The 27,704-nt window shown below is 38.9% G+C and overlaps 1 protein-coding gene across 1 annotated transcript in view; it reads right to left on the bottom strand.

The window, feature by feature from the left end:
• Nucleotides 1-500: 500 nt before the first annotated feature.
• Nucleotides 501-27,704, bottom strand: part of ATP8B4 (ATPase, class I, type 8B, member 4) — a 267,168-nt gene continuing 239,964 nt past the window's right edge. The window contains exons 24-28 of the mRNA XM_011995769.1: nt 20,302-20,385; nt 16,961-17,206; nt 8,444-8,582; nt 4,337-4,467; nt 501-2,707 (exon numbers count right to left, since the gene is read on the bottom strand). Coding sequence (XP_011851159.1) covers nt 2,426-2,707; nt 4,337-4,467; nt 8,444-8,582; nt 16,961-17,206; nt 20,302-20,385 — 882 coding nt within the window. The 3' untranslated portion in view covers nt 501-2,425. The remainder of the gene's footprint in view (nt 2,708-4,336; nt 4,468-8,443; nt 8,583-16,960; nt 17,207-20,301; nt 20,386-27,704) is intronic.

Below are 27,704 nucleotides of genomic sequence, written 5' to 3'. Positions count from 1 at the left end.
AACACAAGATTATCAACTTAAATCTTGAATCTAGAAGAAAATAGTTTTTCTTTCCAAATAATTTGATAACATTTATGTAAAATTAAAATTTTATTATTCCCCCGTGCCCCCACCATCACTACTCACCTCTCATCACTTTTCATCTTCAGGTTCAAAATAATCCCTGGCACTTGTAATTGAATGATCTCGCAATGGGTGTGTGAGTTTACTTGGATCTCATGGGGCCAAAGTAAGCGGATAATATGTTTCTCTCACAATCATCCACACTATTTGTTTATAAACAGCCTTATTTAATTTAAACTGGATTTGCAAAACTGGACCATTTCTAATCTTTCCTATCCCTTACACGTAGGTCCAATTGTTTCATTTTATTGTTGACTCTGGTTCTAACAATGAGTACATTTCCCTCAGCATGTAAAGCAGAGAAAAAAATATCCATGGACTAATGTAACAAAAATCTCCCCAATGAATTTCCCATAAAGAAGAGATAAAACATCAAGTACCAATAGTGCCAAAACATTTACTGAAAGTTTTCAAATCTTGCAAAAATATTACAAAAAGTGAGCAAACGTGGTGAAACTAATGACAAATTAGACATTGAAAACTAACATCTGGGTAAGTGTAGGCAGGCATGTAAGGGAAAGAGAACTTCCATAGGCAGTTGTTATGGTACACAACCGCATTTGACTCTTTTACACATATTATGTCACTTGATCCCATTTAGGAAAAATTATCCCAGACTTGGAAATTTAGATTTTAAAAAATAGTGGCCTATACATATCACATTAGCTCATTATCCATCAAGCTCACTCAAGTGTCACCTAACTCTCTTGGGAAATGTTACTTTGACCAAGAATTTAATAGGGACCAGATTAAGGACTCTGTGGAATTAGAAGTTGACTTGTAGAAAACCATTAAGACATGATGCTTTATTTTTGCTTTCTGGTAGAGAAATGTACCTCCACGGTTATAATTTTATTTCCCTGTAGGACACTAACCAGTTTCATATCTTACTGGCAATTTCATTTTATCAAAGCTTTCCCCACTGACTACTTAAATTCCAGTTTTTTCATATTCTCTTCCAATTTCTCTGCTATATCGATGTCAAGTTAACTGGAACTTAACTCATCTGTTTATGAAATAATTATGTTTTTAATAATTTCAGAATTTGTGCTTTGACAACCATCAAACAACCACATGAGGTAGATAGTATGTCCTCATTTGACAGAGGAAGAAACTGAGCCTCAGAGAAGGCACATTATCGTCCAGGTTTATAGAGATAAGAAGTGACAGAACTGAGGTTTTCACACAACTATGCCCAAATTACTTGACAGGAAAGACACTGATGATTCACATGGGGACTGAACATTTGAGCTGCAACATCTCCAAAAAAATCAACCTTACCCACATATGTTCACTACACATTTGAATTATAAACATGACAGCTGAGCATCAAAAGCAAGTAACTTTAAACGATCTAAACCTGACTTTTAAAATAGTAATTAAAACATTATTTATTAATTTGTTTGGCTTCAATTCTGAAGCTTTAAAAATTGGAAATGTTGAAAATATTTGCCCATTGTGTGAAATTCCAATGCTTTGCTGATTCCATTAATGGTCTGGATGATGCTCAGCAAATTACTACTGAGGTTGTTAGAAAAGCCATTGAAAAGTATTTAGAATACTTAGTGGCAAGCCTCTCTGACATTTCATAAGCATGTCCTTACATGACACAGACTCAGAGCTTTTTGAATGAATTTGATTAAATTACCAGCCTATCCTGCTGCAAAGATGTTCACTCTCCTTTGTCTCTAGACTGGTAGAAAAATGAGAAATATAAACACACTTTTGTATTCTTCAGGTGTGAAGGCCATTTGTTGTCCTGGCTGAACAGACAGGTAGATATCAAGACTAAAGAGTGACACGCAACTCAGTCTGAAAGCACCATAGTACACACTTTAAATTTTAAAAGTATACCTCGGGAAAGGCTGATCTTACATATATGTGTTTATCTGTCAACACGCATGCTTTTCGGCTTGGATATATATACCTTTAAAATGCACCCTTTTATCCGCCTGAGGATCCATTCAATGTATATGCAGCTTTACAAGTTTTTCTCCATAAATAAGATTCTAAAGTTCAGGTCAATTGTTATCTAGGTTGATTTTAAAAAGAAAAAAAAAATCTGTACTTGTAACAGTGTTTTGTCTACCAAATCACAAACTAGACAGTGACCCTCTGGCCTGGTTTTCCATAGCACACACTCCTGTTTCATGGGCATTGGCAGCTGTCTGCCGCAGATTTCAGTTAAGTGAGGCAATCTGCCCGCCCCGCCTCTTGCCTCAAATCTCAAACTCTGGAGCCAGCAGAATTTCAGCTCCACCTGAAGTGAAAAGATAACTATGTGGTTTAAATTCATATTGACTCACAGTTTCACTGTTTTATCCTGGCCAAAGCTGCTCACTGTGTCTGTGGTTTTCTTACATAAATTTTCAATCCAGCTAGTGCTATTATAATGTGTCTTTTCCAGCCCTGATGTTGGGGGTGGATTTTTAGCTCGCATATTTTTTCCAGATGTGATAAGTTCTCCATAGCCCTCTTGGTGAGCAAAAGCATATCCAGACCTTCTTGAGCTTGACCTGCGGGTCCGAGGCCTTCGGCTACTTGGAGGCCTTGCCTTCTTCTGAGCCTTCTGCCACCGGCGGATCTGGAGACAAACAAGACCCAAAGTGAGCTGAGGCATCCAAATGATAGACTCCAGGCAGTGGCCCACTTTGTAAAGTGAAAGCCTTTTTTTAAGTAAAAACAACATTGCAAAAGGAAGTTTTAAATCTAAAAACTAAAAAATTTTCCACCCAAAAGATGACACTGGGGGCACTCGTGCATTTTTACTTCTATCGAGAAACTATTAAGTAATTAAGAAATACCAGAAAAATGTCATTACTGTCTCTCATATATCTTCAATGTACACAAGCATACTTTTGCATAGAAAGATTTTCTAACATGCACCGCCCAAAGTCAGCATAATAATTTATAATTTCATTCTCCCAAAACAGCCTTTTTCCTCTCTTTCAGGGATTCTCTGGATCTAACAGTCGTCAGTAACTGGACTAGAAGAAAATTGAGAAAATGAGTCAGAAATACTCAATTTTTGCAGTAGGTCAATGTATCATGAGACTTCCAGGGTTTCGATTTATTTTAGGTTTGCATGGCCTTCCTAAATGTTCCACATTATCTGAGTAGGTTTCCTACAACTCTTTCATTTCCCTGTAAAGCTAAGGAGAAAAAGACCTGAGGTTTGTTGTAAGCGACCTTGTTCTCCGGTTTGGCAAATCACTTGGATTCTGACTTTGTGTCAGGAGAAAGCCATCAAGCAGAACATCACGATCGAACTTACAGGACAAATGAGCACAACCTTCCTTCCTTAACTCATCCACCATTTTCTGGGTTTATGTCAGAATGAGCTTGGAGAACTGAAGAGAGGACAGATATGACAAGGGACTCTGAATTCTTCCAGAAGGAATCTTTTTAGACTTTGGTCCCAAAATGTCAGAGACATGATGATGAAAAAAATGTCTATCTCTGTCCACCTCGGTCTCTCTCAGCATCACTGGCCTGGTCCCACTCACCACAGCAGCATGTTCCCCCTTCTCATGACATGGCTACGAATGTTTGTCTCCCTTTCTTTCTCCTTTTCACGTTTTATCTGAGTCCTGACCTAAGTTGACATTGTCCTACTTACTTGTCTTCCCATGAAATTCTGAAATATGTTCTGTTAATTCTCCAGTTAAGGAATTTCTATAACTTGTTCTTCCTACTTTCCTTCCAAGTTTACTAATCTACCCAGCATGCCGCTCTTCCCCTTCTTAATCTGTTCCGAAGGTAACATCTCACCCATGTTTCTGAATCTGCTACTGGATTTCTACAAAAATGTTAAGCCCCTTTGACTCGTACCATGCTTGTCTCTTTTACTGTGCTTGTGCTTGCTCTCAAATCAGTATCTTTTTCTATAGCTTGCCTTTCCCTTGGAAAAATTGTCCAAAATGAGGCCTGTGAGCTTCTTTTTAAGACTCAGCTTTTTAAAATGCCCAGTTTAACTTGTAATTTATGACTCCCCATCCACATTTAGTATAGATGCCTCTCTTCATTGGCACTAAGGACTAGTACATTCAAGATGCGGAAAGTCCCATCTATTCTGATGTGATCTAATAAACCAGTAGGTGTTTGCTTGTGACAATTTCATTAGCCCATCTCTGAGCTTCCAATAAGACAGAAAAGGACACCATTTCAAGAGCCAAAAACCAGCCTTCAAGTATTCATCAGCACTGTGACATACCTGATCACTCAGGGTTGGGTATAAATTCACCTTCAAAAATCTGAATACCACCACTGGCAAAACCGAAGCCACTGTTGTTAAGAGAATTACCAGCCAGATACACTTCTGGGTCAGGGAATGTCGTGCATTACCTATTATTAAAGAAAACATGCACTGTGGTTACAAGTAGGACTGAATTATTAATTAACAGGTTCTTTGCTCCTACAAGATCTTTTTTTTCTTTTCCTTTTTTTTTTTTTTTTTTGAGATGGAGTCTCTGTTCCCCAGGCTGGAGTGCAGTGACGCGATCTCGGCTCACTGCAAGCTCCACCTCCTGGGTTCACACCATTCTCCTGCCTCAGCCTCCCAGGTAGCTGGGACTACAGGCGCCCACCACCAAGCCCAGTTAATTTTTTTTTTATATTTTTAGTAGAGACAGGGTTTTACCATGTTAGCCAGGATGGTCTCGATCTCCTGACCTCATGATCCGCCCGCCTCAGCCTCCCAAAGTGCTAGGACTACAGGTGTGAACCACTGCGCCTGGCCAAGATCTTTTTTGAAATGGTGGGATTTGGATCACCTAATGTCACCATGATGATAAGAAGGCAGAAGTGCTAAGATCACCCTCAGGAATTGCTTAGTGGCCTGATCACTTAGAGATTACCAGCCTGAACCAAGCATTCTCTCACCCAGACTCAGTCTAATATCACTCACGGAGCACAATTCTCTCTTCCAGCATCAAGATCTTGTGGTTACAAAGCAGCCATTATTTTTAAAAGGCACATTTACCCTTTACCCTTGTGGACTCTTGAATTAAAAGTGTCATATCAAAACTACACAAAAAATCTTCCAGATGCAGATACAGTCTCAAATAATGATTGCATTGATTGGCTTGTCATAAAAGGGGAGCTTTTTCTACTGCAGGACCAACCTTTTAAATTCCAGGCAATGGCCTGAGAAAACTCGCCTCAGAGGGACTTGTTATTTCTTTATTGTTCATTTGGTTATGAGGTCCTCAAAGTTCCAAGATCAGGAAGGCTCCTGGGTTTGTGAAAAGAGCATTCCCTCACCAGGAGACTGTTGATGCAGCCATCCAACATGCTAGGGCAACAGGACAGTGAAACTCATTTCCAAGCCTGAAGTCAGTTTCCTTACTCTTTACTCACACCTCACATACCCCAGTGTGGGCTTAAACAAGGCAATAAGGGTCAGTAAGGCAGGCAGACAAGCTCCATGGGGAGATGACAACCCTGCTTATATCACCAAAATAAACTTTTGTCCCTGTTCATTTTCTAGAGATTTGTCATCATACCCCCAATTATCCAGGTCCCCTATCCCAGTATTCAAATGTTACCACCATTCAAATGGGCTTTGGGTATGAGTGCTTGGCTACTGAATGGTATGTCTGCTTTTTCTGGCTTTAGAGAAAGGAATCTGCCTGCCCAAGAGCAGCTGATTCCAGTTGGCTTCAGCCATGGGCAGAAACAAACTTGACTCAATAAATTAAATGTCTCTTTGAGCTCCTTGAAGCTTGGTACCCTCAGGCATGACTGGGAAAACAAGCTTCACTTTGAAACCACACTCCTGCTTGCTGCTAGCTACTAAGGAAAAAAAAATTTTTCCTGAAACCCCAATGTTGATCTAACTTTTAAAAAATTTCATTGGCGCTCAGTAATTAATTACTGAAATGGCATGTGCTTAGCTGGAAAGAGTGGTCTCTGCACAAATTACTTTCTCCAGTTGAGGCATTCTCATCTCATTATGCATCACAGTGCTCTCTTAGGACAGAAATCTTCCAGTCAATACACTGAACTTTTCAATTTGGCAAACCATCTTAAAAAAATAAAATAAAAATAGTTTTAGTGTCCTTGTTTCCCAATATGCTTATTCTTACTCATGACCAACATGTCTCTACATAGTTGGAATCTTCTGGTAAACAAAGTATTACCAGTACGTATTAAGTAAGAGTGGTGCAACTTAAAGATTTCCATTCACATGTAGGAAAAGGCAAAAGGTGAAGAACAGTTTTAAGTGTATGCATGAATTTAAATTGAATTACAATTTCAGGTGCCTTTGCATCAATGTGGATTTATAACCTTACTAACCTTATAATCCTATTTCAGTCCTTGTGGTCTTATTTTGTTTTCTACATAAATTAGTCCAAGAATTTACTTCCTCAATTAGTGAATACAAATCTCACTCTTGCCTGATTAAGTTCAAGAATGTTGGTCACTGCGCATCTCTCTTTTCCAGTTTGTTTAGATGAACTTGGTTAGCAGTTTATTTCACACACACTAGAGATTTCAAAACCTCTGAGAAAGTATATTAATATCCCTCTTTTATTAAGCTCAGTGGCCTTTGCTGGGAGTCCTTTTGAAATGTGGAGTGCAATGATAGTATACCCCACACGTAGACTAGAGGTATACTCTTTGTAGAATAATAGAATTTTTTTAAGGGATTTTAGAGGGTCCTTTGCTACTCATCTGATGTTCAAATTCCTCTGCAATGTTCCCACCAGTAATCAAGCCACATTTGCATGAATAATAACAATCACCATCATCAGTTAACATTTATTTAAAAAGTACTATGTACCAGGATATATGCTAAGTGCTTTATATGTATTATTTCATTTAATCCTCATACATTTTCCATGAAAATAGGCTTACTAATATCCTCAGTTTATAAGTGAAGACATTAATGCATAGTATAATGTTGTGAGCTGTATGTTTAGTCTTTTTCTGTGTTTCCTGGCATAGATTTAAAACTCCTTGAAATCCTCAAAGTGATATGTGTCTTTTTGTTTGTTAATGAGTTGACTGATGGCTGGAAGTCCCTAGGTAGCTTCAGGATTGGGGCTGGTCATTGAAAGACTAAGGTAGGATTAGAGGGTTGGGACTTTCAGCCCCAGCCTCTAAGCTCCTGGAAGAGAAGAGGGACTGAAGGTTAAGCTGATTGCCAATGGCCAATGACTTTGTCAATCATGCCTATATAAAAAATGTCTCCATTACAGCCTTAAAGAACAGGGTTCAAACAGTTCCTAGGTAGCTGAACATGCAGAGGTTCTGAAGGGCAGCATGCCTAGAAAGGGCAGGGAAGGTCCACGCCCCTTCCCCCATACATTCTCTATGCATCTCTTTATCTGTATCCTTTGTAATATCCTTTATAATAAACCAGTAAATGTAAGTGTCTCCCTGAGTTCTTTGAGCCACTCTAGAAATTAATCAAACTCAGGGAGGGGGTTCAGGGGAACCGCGATTTATAGCCAGCTGGTCAAAAGTAGAGGTAAAACATCCCGTGGTTTGCTACTAGCATTGGAAGTGCGGGGGCAGTCATACAGAACTTAGCCCTCAACTTGTAGGATCTGACACTACCTCCAAGTAGATATTGTTGGAATTGAATTGGAGAACATCCAGCTGGGGTTCTCTGCAGAAATACCTCATTGGTTGTTGGTGGAACGAAATCCCCACTTCTCAGTGACCAGAGGTCACAGAAGTCTTCTGTGTTGCTTGCTGAGTGAGAGTATAGGAGAAACTGAATTTGTTTATTCCTATATATTCTCACGTGGAAAGAAGAAACTTGCCCAAAGTCACACAGCTTGTTAAGTGGTAGAGCTGGCGCTTGAACCCTGACTGTCTAACTACAACGCCTACTCCTCATGCCACTTACGGATTAATGTCCAGGAATTTTTAGAAGGCTCTATATTATACTTTGTTTCATTCTTATCTAAATGCAAACAAGCTTTATGGGTGAATTTTGGCAGATGTTGGTGATAACGTGGCATAAAAGGAGAGTCTAGTATTTCTTTTTCTTCTCTCTACCATATATGAGCATTTTACAGGTCTTCAGGTAGCCGTAATGTATGTGCTATGCCTCTCATTGGCAAGGAGACAGCCTACTACATGTAAGCTGTTGAGAACCTGTAAGCTACTATGAGTGATTCTTCTGCATCCAGTAGAGGCAGCAGAAACTGAGCTTTTAGAGCCACTTTTAAACTTGGAAGCCTTCAGATGCCTGGCTCAATCAATTTCTGGACAAAGGATCACTAATCATCCCCAACTCTACCTAACACAAAAAATAAATTATAAGACAAGTAAACAGCAGCACGACAAGTAAACATGACTCACTTACCAACAAATGGAAACTGGTTTGGGAAGATGCCAAAGATGCCATTACTGTGCATTGTAAATAAAATGGAGAAATAAACGGCAATGCTCCCCCAGATGAAGACATGATTAATGAAAGTCCAGTAACTGGTATCCAAGGCTATCTGTAAATAAAATCAAATGCAAAGGGGAGGGCTTTGAGGATTAAAAGAGCACCATTTATCTAGTGATGTTTCCCCAGAATGGCCCTGTGGCAGGAAGGTTGCACCTGCCTAGTTGCCAAGTCAACCATGGGCATCCCCACTTTCTGAACACACACAGGGGACTGATCTGACTTCATATTTCTGGCAGAAAATTGACTTTACAACTTCTATATGCAAGCCATTATATCTGCCAAGGTCGAGTCAGAATCAGGAGGTGAGATGTTAAACATGTTAAACTTCTTTTAAGTGAGAAATATGAAAACACAATGGCTTATAATTTTTAAGTTACTTTCCAAATGCCTCTCAAAACTTTTCTATTGGAAAAAATTCTTTCTGTAATGGGCAAGTGCAACATGTTATACTCGGTAAGTAAATGTTCACAATACCATTTTTACACATGCATGATCTTTTTTACACCAACATCCCAATTCATTTTGATGATCCTTTCTCTTCAATTACTCAACTTATAACAAAGAAAATTCTTCAGCCTTATTTTGGCATAAAATTCAGAAACTGGGATTCACGATGGCCTGGGAACATGGTCATGAGCTCTTCTTCCTTCTAGTAACTTATTGCGGCAACTCAGCTGAAAGAGTGGTCTGCTATTGGAGAATCAAGGACGCCATTGGTAAATATGAACACCTGAGTTTTCAGAGAATTAAAGAAGTATGTTCTGGTATCATTATTTGCATCTCATAGGGCCCAAGTGATTCAGGTCCAAGTGAAGGTTTGCATTTCTAGTAGTTTGTTGCAAGACGAAAGATTTCTCATCTGTCTGAGGCGGCCCTACCTGCTTAGTAAATAAATCCCTCTCAACATGCTGAGAGATACTTTCTCTTCCCACTTGTAATTTACTGTCCCTTAAAATGTGTCCCCATTAAAATGATGCTGGCAGCCTTTGATGTGAACTACAGGGTTTATAAAAGTACAGCCTTTCCTCTCCTCAGGAGGTCTGAAAACAGCCCTGCCTCCCATGCCTCAGCAAAGACATGCCTGCTTTCCAGTTCATTTGGCTGCCAAGACATTTCACCAAAATCTCCAACTTTATCTTCCACCACCTGTTAGTTTAACATTCTCAAGAGACAATGATAGCCTGATCTGTGTGGGTAAGAGTAGGCGAAGAAAAATTACAACCCATTTAAAAGGATTCAGCTGAAAAAGCAAGAATAGGTGGCTCCTATTGAAGCAGAACTAATAGAAGAGACAGACAAGCACGGTAACAACAAAATATAATAAGACCCCTTAAGAAGATGGAATTAGGTCTCAGAAAAAAATCTGAAAGAAAAACACACTATTTCTGAATTTAAAAATTCAACAGCGAAACTAAAGAATAGTCAATGAATAGAACTAAATTAACATTCTGGACAAAACAATACAAATAATATCTTACAATAGAGAACAAAAACTTGGAGACATGGAAACCATTTGCAAAAAGATATGAGACATGAAGAGCAGATTCATAGATCTCAGATCTATGACCCCAATATACAAATAATGGCATTTTAGAAAGAGAAAAAGGAATCAATGGAAAAGTAACAATCAAAGAAATGACAGCAGAAAACGGCTCTGTGATAACAAATAGCATAGACTTTCAGATTGACAGGGTCCTTTAGGTCCTATCCAAAGTAATGAAAGAAGATTCTGGTGACATAATCTTTTATGCAGAGAAGGAAAAAGAATCAACCTAACATCAAACTATCACAGTGAAAAAGAAGGGTAAGTAAGATAAAAACGTTGCCAAAACTGTTTAATTGAAGAAGCATAAGGAAAGGTTTAGAACAGGATAGTGAGACATTTGATGAAGGATAGAATTTCATATTATCTGTGGAATTCCATTCTGCCAATATGGAAAGATATATATATTTAAATAACTATGAAAATAAAGAGAAATCACTAGTAAAATAAGAATATAATAGTAAAACTTGTAAATTATTCATTAGAAATGGGATTTTTTGTTGTTGTTGAGATGGAGTCTCGCTTTTGTCGCCAATGGCATGATCTCGGCTCACAGCAACCTCTGCCTCCTGGGTTCAAGTGATTTTCCTGCCTCAGCCTCCTGAGTAGCTGGGACTACAGGCAAGTGCCACCACGCCTGGCTAATTTTTTTGTATTTTTAGTAGAGACAGGGTTTCGCCATGTTGGCCAGGCTGGTCTTGAACTCTTGACCTCAGGTAATCCGCCCACCTCAGCCTCACAAAGTGCTAGGATTACAGGCGTGAGCCACTGAGCCTGGCCAGAAATGGGATATTTTAAAACCATAATTAATGCATATAAGTATGAAAGAGTAAAAAAAAAAATTGAAAAGCAGAATTAAAAGTAATCATAAAATAATATAGCCTGATAAAATACAGGTTATTACAATAAAAATGAGTAGCTTAAACATTCTTATCAAGGAAGACTGATAGAATGAGATTAAAAAATAAATGGAAATGAAGAAATTGGCCCAGATTATGTATCGGGCAAATGTAAACTAAAAAAAGCAAGAGAAGAAAACTAATATAAAAATACAAAACTTAAGAATCTTTTATTATGAAAAAAGATAAAAGCTACAAAGAAAAATAATCAGATACCATTTAATACAGATACAATAATGATCAGAAACCATTATGTGGCAAAGAATATAGCTTAAATTATATGAGGTAAAAATCTCTTTGAAACACAAGGAAAACTTAATAGGAATCATAATCACAATGGCAAACTTTAATACGCTTTTCTCAGCATTTGACAGACCTGATGGCAAAGGTGATGGCTCTTCCGGAAGTCTGTGGCCAACCTGTTGGCAGCCCGCCCGCAGTGTGATGACAACCAAACTGTAAGGTGTGATAACAGCGGCATTTCCACGGAAGATACCTCATATGTTTTAATAAACCTCTTTTTTTGCTTAAATTTTTAAAGTGTCTGTCATTTGGAACTACTATCTTTTTGGGAAAGTATTATGGCAATATTTATGAAAATGTTAAATGTACACACTCTCTGACCTAGCGGTGAAAACAGCAAAATACCATTCTTTATCCAGCAGATTGGTAAAAATTAGGAGTTCTAACCCCAGAAGTCTCATTTCTAGGAATTTATCTGACAGTATATAAAATATATGCACTAATAGATGCATTGTAGCATTGCTTCAATAGCAAAAAACATATAGAAACATCTTGTATGTTTATCAATAGATGGTAAATAATTATACATTCATATTATGAATTTATGTGCAGCTATTAAAACAATTAAGATAGATCTGAATGTGTTGATTTGGAAAGCTGACCAGAACATCTAGTTAAGCGAGAAAAGCATATTACAGAACAATATACATAATTTTTATCCTCTTTTGTTAAATATGTGTGTATACATCGTCTCAAAGTACAGAAAAAGTATGGAAGGATTTAAGCTATGGTCATGATAGTAGTTAAAGAAGGGAAGGAAAAGAAGATGGTTCATTTTATTTTAAACACTTTTGTACTCTTTGGAATGTTTAAAAGAGCATTTTATAATTCAAATAAGTGAAAAATACTATTTTAAAGAACAATAGAGACTACTTAAAGTTGGCCTGTAGCATCAGCAGGACATAAGATTTATGACTGTAATTACAGACCATGGAAATTTCATGGGGTTGTTACTACGATGAAAAGTCAAGCTTAAACAGTGAGGAAAGGATATTAATGCTGCTGTCAAAGTGAGCTTATTCACAGAATTCCTGTAAGTTATTATTCTATATATTAAAGACTACAGTTTTTGATTGAAGCCAAAATTGCCTAGCTTCCATGGTTACAAACATTTACATACTTGGGTCTAAGAACTGTATGGTAAAACAGACATTTTCAGGGCTTCCTAGAAATAAAAACAACTGATAATCTTTTCCAAATAATTAGCTAAAATGACAGAAACTGGGAGTCTATATGCTCCTCACGTTGAAACTTTGCCATTGAAAGAAACATCTATGTGCTTGTCACCTATTAACAGTTTGTCTCCCATGTTAGCCAAGGGTGATACTGGTATCCTAGGTGTTCCCACATGAATGAGAGAGGTGGGGACTATGAATTCCCTGTACTGACTATGTGACTGGGGAGGCCACAGCTTCTACTTCTCTTTACAAAGAAGGGAGGTTCACATAGCTTTGGAGCTGGGCATCTGGAGTCAGAAGACCTCTGTTCAAATCCTGACCTACCACTTTTTGTATGACTTGGTTGCTAAGTCTATTTTCTCAATGGTGGTAACAGTACTTACATTTCATAAGACCATAAAGATAATTAAATGAGATAATGGGATTATCCCAGTATCTGGCACAGTATCCAGTATTTCCTTTATGCTCAGTGTAAGGTTTGTTCTCATATTTCTTGAAAATTTTGTGTTTTAACCAGTCTCACTGTAGACTTTGTTCCAGATAACACTGGAATTAGACAGAACTGGGTTCTAGTACTGGCTCTGGGACTTACTGTGTGACCTCAGGCAAGTCATTTAACCTCTCTGAACTTTCTCTATAAAAGGGATTCATAATATTTACTGCGTAATGGCATCGTGAGTAGTAAGTATAATGCATGGTATCACTCATGGTGGTGATGATGATAGAGGTCTCTGACAGCTGCCATCAAGGACAGGCCTGCTTTGGTCATCTAGGTTAACATAGAGTTGAGGGATAGGTGGGCAACACAACCAAATGACCACTAAATTCAATGTGGGATTCTGGATTGGATCCTAGAAGAGAAAAGAGTAATTAATGGAAAAACTAGAGAAATCTGAATCAAATCCGTAGCCCAGTTAATAATATTATACCAATGCTAATTTCATAGTTTTAACAAATGCACCATGGTGAGGTAAGATGTTAACATTAACATCAGAGAAGAGCTACATGAGGGTATGCAGGAACCGTCTTTGCAGTATCTGCAACTTTTCTATAAATTTAAAATTATTTAAATTATTAAATATTATTATTAAATATTAAATTATTTACATTTAAAATTATTCCAAAATTAAAAATTGTTTTTAAGAAATTACTCCTGTTTGAACAAGATGCATTTGTTGTTATTTCCTAGGCAACAAAAGGTTATCCATGTTTTAATTATAAAATAATTCAAAGTAATACTCTAAATCAGTGAAGGGCTGCTGAGAAGGGTAATTTGCACCCTTCAGCTGAAAATGATACAATCTATTTGGAAAGTCATGTGTCAAGTGCCTTAAACTTCCTTATGTCTTCTAGCCCAGAATTCCCACCTTTAAGGAGATAACCTTAGAAAATAACTAGAGGATCATGCTGAGAATTATGTACTATATGAAACTTTGCCATTGTATAACTTGCCACAGTCAAATGTAGAAGCAATCTAACAGCAATATGGTTGAATAAATTATGGCACATTCATATGGTGTAATACTATAGCCATTAAAAGGGATATTTCAAAGAATATTTTATAAATAAGATAAATGCTTGTGACACAAAGTGAAAAAATAAGACATAAAATTTATATACATATAATCTGATTTCCATTTTTTTATGCTAACCCTGATTTGTGTTTATGTGTGAATTTTAATTTTTCTCTGCATGTTTATACTTTTCCTGAATTTCCTGCAATGTATTCCTTTTATAATGAGATTAAAAGGATTTTGTGTTTTTAGGGCAGAGGCACCACAGGTGCATGCATGGCCTAAGTTTCTGCTTGGCTGCAGGAGGTGTGGCGACCACAGCACAAGCCACCTTCTGAGGCCATGCGGTACTTGACTCTCCTGGCACTGCCTTGCTTTTGAAGGCATCTAACATCTCTCATTTTTTCCCACACTACATTTCACAGCTGGGTCATTCTGCTGAACTCAGCACAGGAGGACTCTCTCTCAGACTGGTTGGAAACTTTGGACACATTTGAAAACTGTCAACACAGTCTGTAAACACATCAGTTACGATGATTCTTTCCTAGGAACTTGACACACCCAGATGAACTCTCTTGTTATGACAGGAGAGAATTTCCTCTCAACATCTCCCTCATTTATTCAATACTCAAGAAATATCCATTGTGTGTCTGTCACACTAACAGGTGATGTGCTCGGCTCTGGGTATACAGTGATTAATAAACATTTCCACTGCTTTCATGAAGGTTACGCTCTACGAGGTAGAAAGACATTAAACGAGGGAACACACAACTAAATTTGTACTTACAAGGGGAAGTGACAACTATGAGACACAATAATTGATTTCTATTCCACTAGAGAAAATAAAGGGGCCTTAGTTTAAATGAATTAACGGAGGCCCCTCTGAAGAAATGACATGTGAGGGAAACTAAGGGAAGAATGTTCCAGGCAGGAAAGTGCAAAGCCATAAGGCAAGCAAGAGACTCATGAATTCCAGGAGCAGAATAAAACCCAGTGTGGCTGGGGCGTTGTGAGTAATGGGATTGGAGGGATGGCTAGGACCACCATTGTCTTTGAGGAGATGGAAGGCAGAGAATAGATTTTGAAGAGACAAATGGCCATTAAGGTATGAAGCAAATGGATTTGGAAATCCTCTCGCAAAACATCCTGAATGAGGGGCCAATGGTTACTTTGAGCCTAAGTGTGAATCCCCTCTGAAAAAGCATGCATATCATTCTATATCATTCTTATAAAACTTGGATAATCAAGGGTGAGAAATTTCAAAAGTTTATCTTAAAAACTTCAAGCAACAAGAAGTCACTTGAAGCTTTTAAAATAAGCTTTTGAAATTCTGTAATTTTTTTGTGACTAAACAACGTTTTTAAAATATGAGAGTTTCTGTGGGTTCTCAACTTGAGAAAGTAGAAATGTAATTTCAACATTCAACTGGAATAAGAACTGTATGATTTATGAGAAAAACAGTTTCTAAACATAAAGTTAATATAAAAACATGGCACTGGCACTACTGTAATGGCACGTAAAACAAATTATGGGCAAGCAAAAAGAAAAAAGAGAAAAAGATGCATGGGCATAACAGCAGGCTTTTTCTAAAATTAGAAAGATTAAGTTAACCAAAAATTGTAGGGTTAATTGTGAACACCAGTTTCTCACACACACACACGCACGCATACATGCACACACACATACACACAAACATTTAATGCTTGTTACATGTCATACCTACAATGACTCTTCCAGGTAATTTATTATCCTTACTTATAAACAGATCATGTAAAGGACAGTATGAAGAATGATTTCTATTTGCTTTTTCTTCAGATAGTGGCCTTTTATTTCAGTTACTACCTTTCAAATAATCTCTTGGAGTACCAAGGAACAGGCCTGATCCAGAGGTGAATCAGCTATTACCACTAAAAAGATGTCCCTGTACACCCCACCATGGTCCTCTCTATGGAAGGAGAATCCAGAGAATCGGAAATGTACCCTCATGACAAAGAGAAGATCACCTAATTATTAACAGTTTGCTCAGTAATCAAAAGACAACAAAATAAAACAGAGGTCGCATAGCTTGCTGTACCTACTCAGAGCTACAGATTGTAATAGAGGAAAAGTTTTTCTAACTATGTGTGGTGATGCACACCTATAATCTCAGCTACTTGAGAGGCCAAGCTGAGGAATTGCTTACACCCAAGAGTTCCAGACAAGCTTGGGCGACATAGCAAGACCTCCTCTCAAGAAATAAAAATAGAAGCTTTTGTGAACTCTAACTCATTATCTAATGGCATTGACCACCATTCACATTAAAAAGGAAAGAGACACAACTCAAGATGGAAGAAAGTCAATGGAGCCTCAAAAAATCATCCCCACCAGAAGAGCTCCTCTGAGTGTGAGATTCGGATATGCCACAGACATAGCACTGAACCTCTTGAATAACTCCATAGAAATGTATTGCCAATTGACGAGTTGATGGGTGCAGCATGTCAACATGGCACAAGTATACATATATAACAAACCTGCACGTTATGCACATGTACCCTAGAACTTAAAGTATAATAATAAAAAAAAAAATTTAAAAAAAAAAAAAAAGAAATGTATTGCCAAACCTTAGATCTCACTTTAAAACCTGGCAGTTATTACGTCTTAAAGAAATCATGGGAAAGTTTCTCTTTCTGTTACTGGAATTTTTTTTCTTCAAATACAAGAAGGAAATAATAGTATAATCATTTCTCTTTACATACAACGCACAACCCAAAGAAGGGATACATTGTGAGGTTTCTACTAACATGGAGATTATAGACACCTAATGCTAATTCTCCTTATCTGGTAATTGATGTTCAAGCTTCCTGTTTTCATCTCAAAATGTGTACTTAAAAAGAAAACCCCAGTATTAGGATTATTTCCCTCCAACAAGTAGACAAAATCAATCAACAATGAAATAGAATTTTTAAAGTTGTAAACCCATCATGTTAAGGTGCTTACACCAACAGCGTTACCTGCACACTGACCACAATGACCAAAGATGTGGCCATAGTAACTGCAAAGGACTGGTAATCAGCAATATGTTGCCCATCTTCTCCAGCCACGTTGTAAAAGGCCCCATAGGGGATGAAGAAAAGGGCTAATGAGGTGTAGATTCCATGTAACACGCAAATGAAAAATTTACGCTTGTTAAAAAGTAGATTCAGCTGTCCTGGTTCGTAGAGCTGGGGACAGTCCATGCTGTTCTGGTCACTCACATCCTGTAAACAGAGTGTAATTTCAGTGGAGAAGGATTAAAAAGAGTCAGAGAGGCCTTGTATTCCCTATCTTCAGAAATAGCAAATGCCTGTTTAAACATGTCCTAATATGCACTACTCACTGGGCCAGAACAGGACATTATCTTGTTTGTATTCCCACAATAAACCAGAAGATAATAAAATGATCTCTACTTTACAGAGAAGGAGCTTGAGTCTCCAAGAGAGATTCATGAGAGGTCACACAGCTCGTAAGTAGCAGGACCAGGGTTTGATTTGAGCCTAGCTATTTGGCTTCAAATTGAAGTTTCTTTCCTACACTCTACTGCAGGCTGTCAGAAGCATTCATGCTCCCAGAATTCCAGCACATCATGGGCAGCCAATGGGCCCCAGAAGTTAATTGCCAAGGTAGTCAGTGGTAGTGACCAGGAGATGACAGCAGAGAGCTGTGGAGTCAGAACGGTCAAATCAGAGCTCATGACTTTGGAGGGAAGTGTGCAGGAAGAAGAGAGCAGAGAAAAGGGGAAACTGCATTTGGGATTCCAGGTGAGAAGGAGGCTGGGATGAGGATCCTACCCAGTGAGAATTTTAACAGCAGCTACCAGGTGTTCAGGACAAAGAAATAATATAGACAGAATGAGAAGGTTTGACACCAACCAGGTCCCAAGAGAAACTAAATGCTTCTCAAACCCAATACACAAATCGCCTGGGAAACAGATTGTGATTCAATAGGGCTGAGGGCCCAAGACTGCATTTCCAGCCATCTCCAAAGTAATGCTGATAACCACAGTGAGCACCAGAGCCAAATGCCAGAAAACCACCAGGAGCCGGGCGCGGTGGCTCAAGCCTGTAATCCCAGCACTTTGGGAGGCTGAGACGGGCGGATCACGAGGTCGGGAGATCGAGACCATCCTGGCTAACACGGTGAAACCCCGTCTCTACTAAAAAATACAAAAAACTAGCCGGGCGAAGTGGCGGGCGCCTGTAGTCCCAGCTACTCGGGAGGCTGAGGCAGGAGAATGGCGTGAACCCGGGAGGCGGAGCTTGCAGTGAGCTGAGATCCGGCCACTGCACTCCAGCCTGGGCGACAGAGCGAGACAAAAAAAAAAAAAAAAAAACCACCAGGAACATCAGAGGACCACAGGTGGAGGAGAAGTGGCAAAGTGGAAGCAACACAGGTGGTGAACTATTGTGGGAGAAGAACATTCCCCTTCCTGCTTGTGGGATGGCCCAGGTCTCTCCAGAGTCCCATGGAAAAACACTGGCATATTCTCTTTAGAAAGTCCTGTTTCAAGATGCTTTTGGATGCTTGTTCCCCTAGTTCAGTGACTGAGGGTTACGTGCGCAGGCTTTGAAACAAGACAGTCATGAGCTCAATCCCTGGTAGCGGGTTTAGCTGGTGTGTTATCTTAAACCTGTTACTTAATCCACCCGAGCCTTGGTTTCCTCATGCCCAGAAATGCAAACACTACCACCTCCCTCATGGAACTATTGCCATGATTAAACCAGTATGTAAAGTATTTAGTAGACTTCTTGCCACATCACAAGTAATAAATATGCCAGATGCTTCTATAAATAATTAATAAAATAATGATAATAACAATAGCAATAATGTAGCAACCTCAAAGTTAGGAGGCCTGGTTCTAGGCTTAGCTGTGTCGCTTATTGGCTGTGTGGCTTTAGGGAAATGACCCTCCAAGGCTTGGTATCTGCCTTAAAAAATGAGCAGATCTGTTGACGATTGCTGAGGCCTGTCTGGCATAGCATTCCACAATCCTGTGATCTGTTTAAGGGCTGAGGTTGACAAAGCAGGAAAGGAGAGGAGCAGACACTCAACTTGATGGTAATAGGAAGCCTTATTATATTTTTTTTTTTTTGAATTGCACAACCACCATCTTTTCCCAGAAACTGCTTTATTTTTATTATTTTATTCCACATTCTGGGCAGCTACAAAGCTCCAAGAAAAGAAACACTTGTAAACATGGGCACTGAGAAATGAATGTGCTTAATCCTTTACATCTAAGGTCTTTACATCTAAGGTTCATTACTTTTTGTATAATTCCATAAAATATGCCTTTCGCAAACTGCCCTTTTCACGTATGAGAAGAGAGACTACAACTGACTACAAAGTCAGCCGAATGGGAGACTGGAGTGAGCTCATAATGTGAAGATTTATATTTTGCAATAGACAGCTTTGGGCCAGAAAATGAAGCCTAGCAAACAGGTCTAACAACAGCCTGGAGAAAATCTGGTCTCCTTAAAAATACTTTTTTTAAAAAAACAAAAATCCTTTTTAAAAATAAGACACTCTAATTGTGCCACGGAAATTCCACTGGCTAGTCTTTCACTTCCCCACAGGCAGCCAGACTTTTTCCCCTTCCCAGGAAGTCCCTTCCAAGGCTCTGAGTATGCCAAGGATCTACCATTTTTGTGATTGATTCTCTCCTTTTTCCCCACTCAAGCACTTTGATGCTGGGACAAAAGAAATGTATGCTTTTTCTTTCCATGGCTATGGGGCTTCTCGTCCTCCTCTCCCACTGGCAGACTGCTCTTCTGGTCTGTGGCTCCTTTCTGAGCTGTGTGTAACAAGGAAGTCTCACTGCAGACGTTAGCCCCCTGTGTTCCAACCTAGCTCCATGACATTCTATCCTTGCATGGTTCTTTATAAGCTCTCAGAGGCTAAGGCAGCATTTCCCTGTGTGTGAACCACACACACTAGTTCTAAGACATACTAATTGATAGGTGCTATATGAAAGTAAAAAAAAGTAAAGTACAGTCATAGAAGTTTGGGAAATGCTGGGTTAAAATGAAGTTAAAGAGATTACTTTGTACAGGACTTCTACAGCCTTTAGAACAATATATGGGGTACGAATCTCTGAGAGGAGAGTAACCAACTTTTATCAAATAATGCTTTCGGGGAAGCTAGGGTTCAAGGGTGAGGAAGGCACAGTGGACCTGAAAGCATTTGTGATCCATACAAAAGCAACTAAAATAACTGCATTCCTAAGGCTTCTACTTAGAATTGTGTCTTCTACTTAGAACCCACAAAAAACCAAAAGGCATAAAAGAGAAACTAAGTTATAAAGATGGAAAAAACATACCTGGTCAAAAATCCCCATGGCTAAAACAGGCAGTGATGTGTAAACAATGTTAAAAAGGGTGATGAACCACTGGTCATAAACAGTCTGAAAAGAAATATAACATATAAATGAGAAAGACCATCCATAGTAGTGAGAATATTCACGTTTAAGTCGTGAAAATATTCACCTTTAGGTTAAATAACCAGGTTTTCTGAGGTAAGTGGGAGTTGACTTTTGGAATCAGACAAATATGAGTTCTCTCCTGGACCTGCCTCTTATCAGCTCTGCTGCCTTAATGGGATACTAGGTCTCTCTAAATAGCAATTTCATTATCTCTAAAGTGGTGTATACCCTTCCTGCAGCATGGCAGTGAGGACAATAATACATGCAGTACCCCTAACATAGTGCGGGACACGTATGAGCCCCCTGACCCTGTGGTGGGTTGCTATTTCATTCTCCAGGCTTTCAGTGGCTTGTAATGAGTCCAATTATCTGATCTAAGTGGTAAACAAAGGATTCACTAAAATCTTCAGAAATAAATATAGTAATGAGCCTGTTATTTCTATCCTGTTTTAAAATGGAGAGGTTTTTGCAGGGGAGTGGTTTAAAGTAAGATGGGCATGAAGCTACATGCTCACTATACTGGGCATAAACAAGCAAAACAATAAAAATATCCCCTCACACCTTTGTAGAGTAATTACACAAGAATTCCCTGCATGGGCCTCACTAAAAGTCAATGAGGCATGTGGAGCAGTCATATATCCCCATTTTGCCAATGAGTACACACAGACGTGGAAACAGAACCTTTCAGTTACAGAGCTTATTATGGACAAAAGCAAAAATTAAAATCCAGGTCTTCAGCTGCTAACCAATGCCCCTTTTACCACTCCATCATTCATTCACTTATTCATTCATTCAATATTTACTGATAAACCGCTATGTGCTAAGCATTAGGTTCTAGTCAATGATAATTCAGCATGGTCAATCAAATAAAAATTCCTCACGAAATGTACATTCTAATGCAAAGGGAAGGGAAAGACAATAAACAAGATCAAATTTACAGAGAGCAGGAGGACTGTGTCAGTAAATTAGTTAGAAGGTAGTAAGTGCTAGAGAGGAAAGGGGATAGGGAATGTGGGAGGGCTGTAATTGTAATACAGGGACTGGAGAAAGTCTCACTGAGAAGTGAATTTGAGATAAGATCTGAAGGAAATGGGCCTAACATGCAGCTTTCTGAAACAGCTGGAAATGCTGGGACATCCAGCATTCCATACTGCAAGTAGGCCCCATGAAACAATCCTAAGGCAAGAAAGCATCCACTGCGCTCAGAGAACAGCAAGGTGGGCTGGTTGGGTAGAGCAGAGTGACCTGTAGGAAGAATAATGGATGTCAGGAGGTAAGAAGAACAATCCTGTGTAACTAAACATGGCTTATTACCTAAGAGAAAGTAGAAGACATCAGAGGACTTTAAGCAAAAGAGCAACCTGGTCTTATTTACATTTTAACAGGATCACTCTGGATGCTATGCCAAGAAGCAACTAAAGAGAGAGGTGGAAGTGGGAAAGCTTAACACTCAGAGTAACCGTTTCTAATAACGAATTTTAAGTTCTGTGCATGGTAACTCCCCTTTGTTACTCTCTGATTCCTATTTTCATCATCTGGTCTAAATCCAGCTGTAAGGATTTAGAAAGAGGGACTATATCCAATGACATGCTGATAAATGTTTAACAAGAGACTAAAAAAAAAAAAAAAAAAAAAAAAAAAACAATTTTAAAAAAAAAAAAAAAAAAAAGCCTTGATTTGTAGCGTTTGCCAATTTCCAAGGTGTAAATATTCCTCCATGACTGATTTCAAGCAGTGATGCCACTGAATGTGGAGTTGAGACATATTCACCATTATACAGTATTTATACAATACAGACCCAATATAATCTCAAGAGCATAAATAGTAAAACATGGGAAAATAATTAGGAAGGGATTCATTTTGAGTATATTAACTGTCTTTTGTTTTTAATATAACTTAAATTGTACATTTACATAATATAACTTTTAATAATGGCTGTATTTAACCACTGGCTCACAAAATTCCTGAAGATTTAACAATCAGCTCTTGTGAATCAGTATGGGCCAGTTCCAAGATACCACAGCCTAGGTCCATGCCGGGAGCAAAGTGGTACAAGACAGCAGAAGCCACCTGAAGGATAATGCACTCAACGTGGCATGAGAGAACTTGCAGAAGGGCAGGGCAGTAGTCCACTAGTCACGCAACCATGAGAACAGACTGGAAAAGCTGGCTGGCACTCCCTGGAACCCCCCTGGGTATTTAGCAGAGGTATCTGAAAGAAGCCTGAATTTATCGTACATGATAGGGGGCACGTACCATAATTGATTCATACCAAACCTCCTGCTGAAGATAACAAAAAAAGTTGAGAAAAAACAAAAGCATCTTCATCAAAGTATCAGTGAACTAACAAGGCAGTGGGGAATGACTGGTCAAGATCAAAAAGAGAATTAGAACTTAATAACTATCTCAAGGCCTAGGATAATGCTATTCTTCTCCAGACTCTATATTTATTTCCTTATACCAGCTGTTGAGGATAGAATGAAGGCCTGATATTTTCTGGGTTAGCCAACTATCCTGCTATGACAGAGTCTGTGACCTCACTGCTGGGAGGCTGCCTTTGGGTCCCAGCCCGGAGTAGGAAGGGTTTCATCATGATCTCTACCCTTGATGGGCACTGAACCTTCTCCCTTCAGCCCAGGAAACTACTGAAGGCACAGCTCAGTCTGTGAATTGCCCCCTGTAGATAATCAACACTCCCAAGGTACATGGTTCAGAGCAGTGTGACCCTACAGGGTCCCAGCCCAGAGCAGCAGTTGTGACAGGGTCCCAGTATCCAATTCCTATCTATCCTCAAGAGTCTACCAAAACTGCAGCTCAGCCTCTGTATCTCCCTTCTGATGAGTGAATGTGTCCAACCCTACTTCTAGATACATATGTTCACAAATGTCTATCTTGGTGCAGCAGGATACACATAAAAATACTCATAGCAGCTACTGGTCGTAATAGTCCCCAAACATCAAGTATGGGATAAAGATATTATCACCTATCGATACAACAGAATACTGTAGAATAATGAAAAGCAAAGAATTATAACTATATCCAAAATCATAAATGAATAAAAACTACACATAATATTGAGCAAAAGAAGCCAGATACAAAGGCATAATTGCATTTAAATACAGTGCGAAAGTATGAAAATCTACTCCTATGTTGTTCTGGAACTCCTAATCACATAGTAAAATTATAAAACAGAAGAAACGTGACTATAAGATGGCAGGGTAATGGTCACCTCTAGAGGATTGGAAAAGAGGTCTCAAGGAAAAACCGGGGAGCTCTTGAGTGTTTGGAAATGTTATATTTATCGCAGTGGATCATGGTACATGGGTGCTCATTTCATAACAATTTAAGCTGATATTTACATACTTTTTAATATATTTGTTAAACTTTGCAAATAATAAAAAAATTAAAAATTAAACATGTGACCTTATTTTATAGTTATAGCCCAGTGAGACTTCAGAAAGTAGGAAGATACCAAAAATCCTGATGCCCAGGCCACACCCCAGGCCAGTTAAATCAGTATCTCTGGGAGAAGGATCTAAGTTTTGGTCATTTTACATTTTTCCCAGGTAATTCCAATGTGACACCAAGATTGGGAATTACACTCACTTTCTTTTTTTTTTTTTTTTAAATCAGAGCAGCCAACACAAATCTTCAACCCGTTGATGATGGCATCTGACAGTTTCAGCTATTAAGAAGAGAGAAAGAATCTGAGAAATTATGGCATACTCAACTGTGGACAGCTGAGTCTGGCATAGTGTGCCCTCATCATCACAAACAGGCTCGCATTACAAGCTACACTTATTCGACAACTATCAGCATTTGTCAACTGGCACCCAGATTTGAAGCCTCATTTCACAACTGGAGCAAGAGAGGACAGGAAGGAAAAATCAGAATAAGGTTTCAATGAGTTTCTGCAAATTCTCAGAAATCAGTGTCACAATAACAAAAAGAAAAAAAATAGCTGATATTTACTAAACATCTACTCTGTGCCATTTTAAGTGCTTTACATATAGCGTCTCATTAAATTTTAACAATCCCATGAGGTAGGTACTGTTAACAGTTCTCAGTTTATAAATGGGAAAACTGAGGGCTATCAAGGTTAGGAGATGGCTCAATGTCATACCTTAAATGCAAAGGTTTTCTCCAGGATGTGCTTATTTCACATTGCATGCCTGTATCAAAATATCTCATGTACCTAATAAATACATACACCTACTATGTACCCACAATTTTTTAATTACATTTTTAAAAACCCAAAGGGGAAAAAAAGGTTTTCCAAGTGTAGTTCAGAACCTTTTAGGGGATCCATTATGTCAAAACTATTTTCAGAATAATACAAAAAGTTATGTATTTACCCTTTCACCCCATTCTCTCATGAGTGTATATGATATGTGACATCACAGCTGGCTGAATGCAGGTGATATGAGAACCCAGGTGTTTTCTATTATGTTAACTAGTTTTACAAAAGTGTGAAACAATGGCATTCTTCCCATTAACTTGTTTTTGTTTCAGAAAATATAAGCATTTTTCTTAAAAATATGTTACTTTTGTAAACGTGTCATGGGTTCACCATTTTTTAACAAATTAATAAAAGTGTTTAGATTTTTTTCTTCATTTTCATTCCTAAGATGATAAATATTGATAGTGGGGTCCTGAGATCACAAAGTTTGAGAACTGTCAGCCAAGCAAGTGTCAGAGCCAACTCCAAGCCTATGAACTTTAGTGCCCACAACATTGACCACTGCATGAAACCACCTCTCTCAATCAGTGGTGTCATTTGGAAAGTTTCCTTGGCCTGGCATGGTGGCTCATACCTGTAATCTCAACACTTTGGGGGGTCGAGGCTAGTGGATCACTTGAGCTCAGGAGTTCAAGACCAGCCTTGGCAACATGGTGAAAACCTCTCTACCAAAAATACAAAAAATTGGCTAGTCGTGGTGGTGTGCACCTGTGGTCCTGGCTACTAGGGAGGCTGAGGCAGGAGAATCACTTGAATGTGGGAGGCAGAGGCTGCAGTGAGCCAAGATCACACCACTGCACTCTAGCCTGGGTGACAGAAGTGAAACCCTGTCTCCAAAAAAAAAAATAAGTTTTCTTGAAGGCTTTTTCCCTCACCTTGTCTAACATAATTGAGAGCATACAATAAACACAATTTTATATGCTGTTTTTTGGCATTTAAAACAGGGCTCCCCAACAGCCTATAACAGTCCGTAGCCTGTCACCACCTGTGGCACAACAGGTGAGCGGCAGGCAAGCCAGCCTGAGCTCCACCTCCTATCAGATGAGCAGCTGCATAAGATTCTCATAGGAGCACGAACCCTATTGTGAACTGTGCATGCCAGTTCTATGCCTGATGATCTGAGGTGGAACAGTCTCATCCCAAAACCATCCCCCGTCTGTGGAAAATTGTCTTCCATGAAACCATCCCCTGGTACCAAAAAGACTGGGGACCACTGATTTAAAATAACAACATTAGCATTGACCTGGCTTAAAACCCTCTAACGGCTTTCCATTTTACTTGGAATGAATCCAGACTCCCTATTCATCATGTCCTAAGAGCCCTTCCTGGTCCCCTGCCTGCCAGCCTCTTCAACTTCACCTCCCAACGTTCTCACCCTCCCTCACCTAGCTGAGGCTTCGCTGATGGGCTTTCTCCAACTTAATCGGCTCATTCCTGCCTCAGGACATTTGCATTGGCTGTGCCCTCTGCCTGGAACACTTTAATCCCAAGGTATTCATATGGAAGTTTCCTCTGAACACTTGGGTCACAGTTCCAGTGTCACCTCACCCTCTCAATGAGACCTTTTACATTACCAAGTTCTTTCTTAACAATTCTGATATTATCTTACTGATTTCTTTATTATCTGTCTTCATCCCACTAGAATATAATCTCCATGAAAACAGAAATTTACTCACAACTACAATTTTAATGCCCAGAGCAGGATCTAGCCATTGGTAGATACTCTACAAATATTTGTTGACTATAGGTGCTCTATAAATACTTGTTGAATTAATTATTTTACAACTTTTTAGTAAATGCTACATATTTAACTTTTTACTAGGCATTTTCCAACAGATGCACCATAGATTCAAACTCAATATATCAAGACGAGAGCTCATCCTCATACTACCTTAACCAGTTGCCCCTCCTGGGTTTCCTATACCAGTATCTGATACCATCACATCCACCCCAGCATCCAAATCAGAAATCTGAGATTTCTCCCTCTCTCCAACACACCATATCAAATCACTCCCCAAATACCTGACGGCTTGTGTTCCTGCCCAAGCTATGCTTCACTTCTGGAACTTTCCTCCTGTTGTCCCCTCTGCTGGGATGCCCATCCTCTTACTTCTTATCTGCTTCAATATGTTTGATCCTGGAAGGGTCAGCATGGGATGGGGGGGTGAGGAGGTCTTCCAGGAAGACTTTCTGAGCCCTGGCCACTCCCTACCTCCGTGAGTGGCTTGCAGACCACTCATCGGTAGTTCCATGATGCCCCCATACCTCACTGCTTCTTAACTACTGACTTACAATTATTTATATGCTGGTTCCCAGCCCCGTCTCACGAGACTGCGAGCTACTTGAGAGCGGGTAATCTAACTGACCTATGGGGGCCAAGAACCAAACTCAGCACCTGCTCAATAAAAGGAAGCTGGTGTCTTAAGGGTAAAGGAGTCAGCAGACAGCTGTGTGGACTTGAGTAGGATACTGAATCTCTTTGAGTCTTGGTTTCCTCAGCTATATAATTAGGATTATAGGGAGGCTGTGAGTATTCGATGCAATGAGGTAAATGCCCCTACAGCACCTGAAAGACAGTGCTCAATAAGTGAGCACCATATGATGGAAGGAAGAAAGGAGGGAGGACAGGGGCAGCATGCAAGGATCCAAGCTTCAAGCGATGTGTTTAATGAGTAAATAAAAAGGTAAATTTTCATGCTAATTATGTTTTTTACAAAAATAGAATTCTTTATTGAGACAATTAACCATAGATATTTATTTCTATAATAAACTATGGTAGCCATGAGATCAGTATAACATCAGAACAAGATTTAAAGAAAAATTAGTACCTTGGTACAATTACTTTCTTCATGAATACTTAATTATATCAATCACTGTTCACTCTAATTATGGTTTTTATCTCAGGATCTACCAAAATGTGTTAACCTGAGTCCTTTACCTTAGAAACCAAATTTGCCAGTTATGGGCATTGTCTTAGCACAGTTTAGACTTCAGGGTCTTTCACAGAAATTAAGGCTACAAGCAATATATATATATATATATATTTTTTTTTTTTTTTTTT

This window comes from Mandrillus leucophaeus, unplaced genomic scaffold (genome assembly GCF_000951045.1).
Source record: "Mandrillus leucophaeus isolate KB7577 unplaced genomic scaffold, Mleu.le_1.0 Scaffold497, whole genome shotgun sequence".
Lineage (NCBI taxonomy): Eukaryota > Metazoa > Chordata > Mammalia > Primates > Cercopithecidae > Mandrillus > Mandrillus leucophaeus.
Note: the sequence above shows the minus strand (reverse complement) of the source record. Positions and strands in the feature narration are given on the sequence as shown.